General features: G+C 43.4%; 1 protein-coding gene across 4 annotated transcripts in view; it reads left to right on the top strand.

Moving 5' to 3' along the window:
- GNE (glucosamine (UDP-N-acetyl)-2-epimerase/N-acetylmannosamine kinase) overlaps positions 1-8,212 on the top strand; it is a 65,986-nt gene that overhangs the window by 36,489 nt on the left and 21,285 nt on the right. For all 4 annotated transcript variants that reach the window (XM_017543156.2, XM_017543155.2, XM_017543153.2 and 1 more), the window contains 4 exons: positions 633-720; positions 1,358-1,568; positions 6,512-6,641; positions 7,016-7,237. In XM_017543156.2, coding sequence (XP_017398645.1) covers positions 633-720; positions 1,358-1,568; positions 6,512-6,641; positions 7,016-7,237 — 651 coding nt within the window. The remainder of the gene's footprint in view (positions 1-632; positions 721-1,357; positions 1,569-6,511; positions 6,642-7,015; positions 7,238-8,212) is intronic.

Below are 8,212 nucleotides of genomic sequence, written 5' to 3'. Positions count from 1 at the left end.
GGGGTTTCACCATGTTGACCAGGATGGTCTCGATCTCTTGACCTCGTGATCCACCCGCCTCGGCCTCCCAAAGTGCTGGGATTACAGGCTTGAGCCACCGCGCCCGGCCCTGCAACCCCTTTCTTGACCCCACACCTCTCTCCAGCTGCTACTTGTCCACTCTTCTCTTCTTAGCCAAGCTCATTGAACGTGGCCATTTTTACTAGATTTACTCCCTCATATTGGTCAGGAAGCATCTGGAGGGAAAGTTACTGCCTGACCAGCCAAGTGAACCGCTGGCTGAGTAGATGGAAGGCAGGGCAGGTTGAAAGAGAGTGAATCTGATAGATGACTAGGCAAATGGTAAGTGGATGCCAGGCTAATCCACCTTATTTATTTCAATAAACAAAACCTTGATTTGTTCTCTTTGGGAATAAAGGACACTAGTGCCCTTAAGGGTTTGATATACTGAAATCTTGCTAAGAGTTCTTTAAAGGGTATACAGTAGAAAAGTTGATGTTTCCCTAACAAAAAACTTATCTAAAGTCAGGTGGATTTGAGGTCTAATTATGAACATAGTACACTGATAATTTCCTTATTCTTTGGATATTCCCACTTCCAAATCCTTGTAACATGTGACTGGTTTTACCCAGGGGAGAATGTTCTTCATGTCCGGGATGCTGACACCCAAGACAAAATATTGCAAGCACTGCACCTTCAGTTTGGTAAACAGTACCCTTGGTGAGTAGAAATCTTTTTTTTTTTTTTTTTTGAGTGATTTAAAAGGGAAGCTACCTTCGGTACCATTTTAGAGCTACAGTCATTGTTTAATCATCCTAACAGAGCTTTCCTTCTTATGCCTATGGGCCCTTAGTTGCTGGGGAGACAGGGATTGCTAATATCATACCCATTATTATTGTACCAAAGGTTCCAGTGTAGAATATGTATTTTGTTGGGTTTTTTTTGAGACGGAGTCTTGCTTTGTTGCTCAGGCTGGAGTGCAGTGACACAATCTCAGCTCACTGCAACCTCTGCCTCCTGGGTTCAAGCAATTCTGCCTCAGCCTGTCAAACAGCTGGAATTACAGGTGTGCAACACCACACTCTAATTTTTGTATTTTTAGTAGAGATGGGGTTTTGCCATGTTGGCTAGGCTGGTCTTGAACTCCTGACCTCAGGTGATTTGCCTGCCTTGGCCTCCCAAAGTGCTGAGATTATAGGCATGAGCCACTGCACATGGCAGGGAGATGTCATTTTAGGAAGAAGCACAAATTATTTTTACCTGAAGTCTCAGATTCCATTATATTATGCCCTCACTACCATTTAACATATATGGCAGAAGCATTTAATTTAATTGACTTTTTGTATATATATTGCAGTTCAAAGATATATGGGGATGGAAATGCTGTTCCAAGGATTTTGAAGTTTCTCAAATCTATTGATCTTCAAGAGCCACTACAAAAGAAATTCTGCTTCCCTCCTGTGAAGGAGAATATCTCTCAAGATATTGACCATATTCTTGAAACTCTAAGTGCCTTGGCTGTTGATCTTGGTGGGACGAACCTCCGAGTTGCAATAGTCAGCATGAAGGTAAAATAACTCCTAAACTACTAACTTTATATCCCATATGATAGATTTCTTTTTTAAGTATGTATAGTTGGAAAGTAAGACTGGAAACATACATAAGAGCTTGTAATCATTTGCTCATAGTACTGACATATGGATTCTTTATAATGTTTGTCTCACTATTTTACTAATCATGAACATTTCAAAGAAGTAAATTCTCTGGGAATCCAAGATGGTAGACTTGACAGTGGGAAGACCCTTTTAGGCATCAGATTAGGCTTTTGCCACCCAGGAGACCTGAAATTCTATACTTGGTAACAACTTGTAGTGTGGAGTATGCTGTTTACTATCACTGCCCAGGTAAGGGTATCTATCAGCAAATGGTGAAGGGAGCTGCCTCCTTATAGAATCTGATCAGTTGTATGGATTTTCCATTTTGCCTTTTTACAGTTCTGCTCTTTATTGAATACAGCATACCTTCAGTCTGTCAACCAAACCATCACCCAGTGTCAACAGGTTGACAGAACCTCATAAAAATAACAAACTAGCCAAGCGTGTTGACTCAAGCCTGTAATCCCAACACTTAGGGAGACCGAGGTGGGTGGATCATGAGGTCAGGAGATTGAGGCCATCCTGGTCAACATGGTTAAACCCCATCTCTACTAAAAAATATTACAGGCTGGGCGCAGTGGCTCAAGCCTGTAATCCCAGCACTTTGGGAGGCCGAGGCGGGTGGATCACGAGGTCAAGAGATCGAGACCATCCTGGTTAACATGATGAAACCCCGTCTCTACTAAAAATACAAAAAATTAGCTGGGCATGGTGGTGCGTGCCTATAATCCCAGCTACTCAGGAGGCTGAGGCAGGAGAATTGCCTGAACCCAGAAGGTGGAGGTTGCGGTGAGTCGAGATCGCGCCATTGCACTCCAGCCTGGGTAACATGAGTGAAACTCCGCCTCAAAAAAAGAAAAAATTACAAAAAATTAGCCAGATGTGGTGGCCCACACCTGTAGTCCCAGTTACTCGGGAGGCTGAGGCAGGGGAAATACTTGAACCTGGGAGGCAGAGGTTGCAGTAAGCCAAAATCACGCCACTGCACTCCAGCCTGGCGATAAAGCAAGACTCTGTCTCAAAAAATAAAAATAAAAATAACAAACTGTTTATGTTAAAGTGATGTCTAATGATTTAGGAAGAATATGCCTACTAGAAAAATCTTTGTTTGAAATACTGTTAAGTGCCTAAAGTTTCCAGACACAATAAGAAATAGCAAAGATTTTTTGTTTGTTTGTTTTTTGTTTTTTGTTTTTTTTTTGATACAGAGTTTCACTCATGTTACCCAGGCTGGAGTGCAATGGCGCGATCTCGGCACACCGCAACCTCTGCCTTCTGGGTTCAGGCAATTCTCCTGCCTCAGCCTCCTGAGTAGCTGGGATTACAGGCACGCACCACCATGCCCAGCTAATTTTTTGTATTTTTGGTAGAGACGGGGTTTCACCATGTTGACCAGGATGGTCTCGATCTCTTGACCTCGTGATCCACCCGCCTTGGCCTCCCAAAGTGCTGGGATTACAGGCTTGAGCCACCGCGCCCGGCTTTTTTTGTTTTTTTTTGAGACGGAGTTTCGCTCTTGTTACCCAAGCTGGAGTGCAATGGTGCGATCTCGGCTCACCGCAACCTCTGCCTCCTGGGTTCAGGCAATTCTCCTGCCTCAGCCTCCCGAGTAGCTGGGACTACAGGCATGTGCCACCATGCCCAGCTAATTTTTGTATTTTTAGTAGAGACGGGGTTTCACCATGTTGACCAGGATGGTCTCGATCTCTTGACCTTGTGATCCACCCGCCTAGGCCTCCCAAAGTGCTGGGATTACAGGCGTGAGCCACCACGCCCGGCCCAAGAAATAGCAAAGATTTTAAACGTAACTTTGTAGGTAATTTATTAATACCATTAGGTCAAATAAGGAAAGCAAAACAAAACATAATTTTCTCAAGAAAAGCCAAGAGGTTTCCCTTATAAATACTCTTTTAAAAACTAATAGAACGTTAAGTGTGGTGGCTCACGCCTATAATCCCAAAACTTTGGGAGGCCCAGGCAAGCGGATCACTTGAGGTCAGGAGTTTGAGACCAGCCTGGCCAACATGGTGAAACCCCGTCTCTACTAAAAATACAAAAAAAAAAAAAAAAAATTACCCGGGCATGGTGGTAGGCGCCTATAATCCCAGCTACTCGGGAGGTTGAGGTAGGACAATGGCTTGAACCCAGGAGGCAGAGATTGCAGTGAGCCAAGATCACGCCACTGCACTCCATCCTGGGCAACAGAGTGAGACTCAGTCTCAAAAAATAAAACAAAAACTAATAGAAGAATATTTTCTTAACAGAAAGATGATGTATTCCATATGAAAGGCCAACATCTTTTTCAGTGGTAAAATTCTAGAGGCACTCTCGTTGAAATCAAGATGTTTTCTGCAGCATTATCTAACATAATTTTGGAAGTTATGAAGGGAATAAAGGAAGGAAAAATTGAGATTATTGACAGGTTAAAAAACATTATTAATAGATTAAAAAATGCCTGGCTTCCACCCCAGACTGGTTAAATTAGAGTCTCTAGGAATGGGAGGCAGGCATTGCTCTTTGTTAAAAGCTGCCTAGGTGATTCTAATGCACAGTGAAGACTGAAAGCAGTACTCTAGGTTTTTTATTCTTTCAATTTAAAAAAAAATTTTTTTTAGAGATAAGGTCTTCCTATGTTTCCCAAGCTGGACTCAAGGTCCTGGGATTAAACGATCCTCTGCCTCAGCCTCTGAAGTATAATTACTAGGACTATAGGCCACTGTGCCCAGTTCTAATTGCATTTTTATTTTTTTTGAGACAGAGTCTTGCTCTGTCACTCAGGCTGGAGTGCAGTGGCACGATCTCAGCTCACTGCAACCACTGCCTCCCAGGTTCAAGCGATTCTTCTGCCTTAGCCTCCTATGTAGCTGTGATTACAGGCATTTACCACCACGCCCAGCTAATTTTTTATTAGATTTATTAGATTCTCGTGCTTCAGCCTCCTGAGGAGATGGAACTTATGCCTTATGGCACCATGCCTGGCTAATTTTTTAAATTTTTTATAGAGACAGTGGTTCCCCATGTTGCCCAGGCTGGTCTTGAACTCCCAGGCTCAAGGGATCTGCCAGCCTTCACCTCCCAAAGCACTGAGATTGCAGGTGTGAACCACCATGCCTGGCCTAGATTTATTTTTAATGACAATCCTAGTGACAGCTCTAACCCTTTTTTTGATATATTAAAATCCACTAATAACAAAATAATATAAATGGAAAGAGAGATCTTATTCAGAACAACAACAAAAACTCCTCTAAGAACAACTGAAACCAGGAAACTATGTGATCTATATAAAGAAAATTATAAAACTTTACTGTAAGATATAGAGCCTTGAAAAAATGCCCTGGATGGAAGTGCTGATTATTTTTTTAAGATGTCACTGTTTTCCAAATTGGATTTATAAGTTCAACATAATTCTAGTAAATATTTCAATGGTATTTTTTTACATTTAATAAAATTATTGTAAACCACAGTGGAATTTTTAAAAGTTTAACATTAAGCTGGGCGCAGTGGCACATGCCTGTAGTCCCAGCTACTCGGGAGGCTGAGGGGGGGGGAATTGCTTGAGCCCAGGAGTTCTGGGCTGTAGTGCGCTATGCTGATCAGGTGTCTGCACTAAGTTCAGCATCAATATGGTGACCTCCTGAGAGCAGTGGACCACCAAGTTGCCTAAGAAGGGGTGAACCGGCCCAGGTCGGAAACGGAGCAGGTCAAAACTCTCGTGCTGATCAGTAGTGGGATCGCACCTGTGAATGGCAACTGAACTCCAGCCTGGGCAACATAGCGAGACCCCATCTCTTAAAAAAAAAAAAAAAAAAAAAGAAGTTTAACATTAAAAGTACAAAAGTAAGTGTGCAAAGAAAAAATATAAAAACAAAAACAAGTAATTAGGAGGGACTATCCCTGTTTGGTATTAAGACATATAAAAAAGCACAGTAATTTATTTCATTTTTTTGAGACAGGGTTTCACTCTGTCGCCCAGACTGGAGAGCAGTGGCACAATCTCAGCTCACTACAACCTCCGCTTCCCTGGCTGAAGCGAACTCCAGCCTCACCCTTCCAAGTAGCTGGGACTATAGGCGTGTGCCACCACGCCCAGCTAATTTTTGTATTTTTTATAGAGATGGGGTTTCCTCTTATTGCCCAGGCTGGTCTTGAACTCCTGAGGTTAAAGTGATCAACCTGCCTCGGCCTCTCGAAGTGCTGGGATTACAGGTGTGAGCCACCATGCCAGGCCATACAAAGCACAGTAATTTAAACAATGTGGTCTTTCTGCCAGCCAGCATGGAAATTTACCCTAAAGAAATAGAGTATCCAGACCATCACTGAATTCAGTTACAGGAGATGATTAAAGCTCAGCTACTTAGTTGCTGAGTCACCCGTGGTCAGGACTTCAAGATCAGCCTGGCCAGCATGGTGAAACCTTGTCTCTACTAAAAATACAAAAATTAGCCAGGTGTGGTGACAGGTACCTGTAATCCCAGTTACTCAGTAGGCTGAGGCAGGAGAAGCGCTTGAACCCGGGAGGTGGAGGTTGCAGTGAGCCAAGATCGTGCCATTGCACTCCAGCCTGGACAACAGAGCGAGACTCCATCTCAAAAAAAAAAAAAAAGAGAGGGGCCCATCTTGCTGGCTGTGGAGTTGTCATTGCTTCAACAGCCTCATATTAAAATAAATTACAGGAACTACCTTGGCTTATCGCAGGCCTGGCCCAGGCCAGGCAGTGGCTCCCTCCCCAAGCACTCATCTAAGACTGTAGGGCCGTCCTATAGCAGTATCCGATTTATCATGAAAAAGATCACAACACTCACAATGTGCATCTTAGCTAAGACCAGTGAGACAGAGCTTGTTGTTTTCTCTTTTAGGGTGAAATAGTTAAGAAATATACTCAGTTCAATCCTAAAACCTATGAAGAGAGGATTAATTTAATCCTACAGATGTGTGTGGAAGCTGCGGCAGAAGCTGTAAAACTGAACTGCAGAATTTTGGGAGTAGGTAAGATTGTAAATTATAAATCCAAGAAATGGTCATTTTAATGTACAAAATTGACTAACTTGTGATGCATGCCTAAGCATCAAATCAGCATCTGCCCTGTGCACAGATGACTCTAGGTGCTGCCTGTGGGCCCCAAGCATGGAGACTTCCGGGGACACCAACAAACATTAGGAAAGAAGCAGTGACAGGTCTAGAAATCTTCGAGGCGCTATGACTTTAATTCAGAACTGTCTCATATTTCCTTACAGTCCTTGGTAATGTTTGTCTTAGGAGATCTGAGGTGAATGAATCTGTGTTCTAAGCCAAGAAAGTCAGCACACTTTCCTGAGATTGCTCATCAGCATTATTTTCCTTGTGTTCGTGGTGGAGCACAGGCATTTCCACAGGTGGCCGTGTAAATCCTCGGGAAGGAATTGTGCTGCATTCAACCAAACTGATCCAAGAGTGGAACTCTGTGGACCTCAGGACCCCCCTGTCTGACACTTTGCATCTCCCCGTGTGGGTAGACAATGATGGCAACTGTGCTGCCCTGGCAGAAAGGAAATTTGGCCAAGGAAAGGGACTGGAAAACTTTGTTACACTTATCACAGGCACAGGTAAGAGAGGTAAGGGAAGGTTGCTTCAGGAGCTAGAATGTATATTCGGACATGTCTTCAACACAGTCAGGTGGTTACAACTCTGCCTTAGCCTTCACTTCCTGCTTGAATAGAGCCTGAAGGTGAGCCACGTGTGGCCTTCTCATAGCTTTCCTGAGCATGTGCCCAGCCCTAGACATGCATGTGGCCTTCTAAATTCCAGGTACTTGTCAGAGCTATTCAAAGCTCTTATTTCCCAGAGCTTCTCATTTCCCAACTTTCCTCTCAGTCTTTTTGGTTAGTGTGTTGGATGCCCCAGCTGTTATCCTTTGCCCTAGGCAGTAGAGACTAATACATTTTACTTTGAAGTGTTTTTGATAAACACCCTTCATGTAACCCCCTCAGCACTGGGATAGTTCCTAGTTAGTTGAGATAAAGCAGGCCCTTTGAGCTAGTCCTCCAGGGAGCTGACAGGTCAAAACAAACAACCACAATTTTTTGAGAATAAGTTCGTCCTGCCCTGTCAGGTGCTGGCATCCAGTACTGTATCTGTACACCAGTACTGGGAGTGTGGGCTGCTGTTCAGTGACACCACCAAGCTGGAGAGTGGGTGATAGGACCAGGGTAGGTTAAAACACCAGAAAGTTCTCTTATCAAGATTCAGCCAGTTTTGTTTTGTTTTTAGACAGGGTCTCACCATGTTGCCCAGGCTGGTCTTAAACTCCTGGGCGCAAGTGATCCTCCTGCCTCGGCCTCCCAAAGCGCCGAGATTTCAGGCATGAGCCACTGCACCTGACCCTGCTTTTTGTTTTTGTTTTTTAAATTAAGCATTCCTGTTTGCTGCAAACTTCGGTTATTTTTCCAGAGTTCCAAAAAGGTTGATTCTGACACTTTACCAGTTTTTTCTTGCTTTAGCGGCAGAATGGACTTTTAGAGTTCCCTGCTCTGTCATTTTTTATGACAACTTAATTTATTGCTTTTTTTTTTTTTTTTTTT

The sequence above is a fragment of the Cebus imitator genome, unplaced genomic scaffold, assembly GCF_001604975.1.
Source record: "Cebus imitator isolate Cc_AM_T3 unplaced genomic scaffold, Cebus_imitator-1.0 Scaffold149, whole genome shotgun sequence".
Lineage (NCBI taxonomy): Eukaryota > Metazoa > Chordata > Mammalia > Primates > Cebidae > Cebus > Cebus imitator.
Note: the sequence above shows the minus strand (reverse complement) of the source record. Positions and strands in the feature narration are given on the sequence as shown.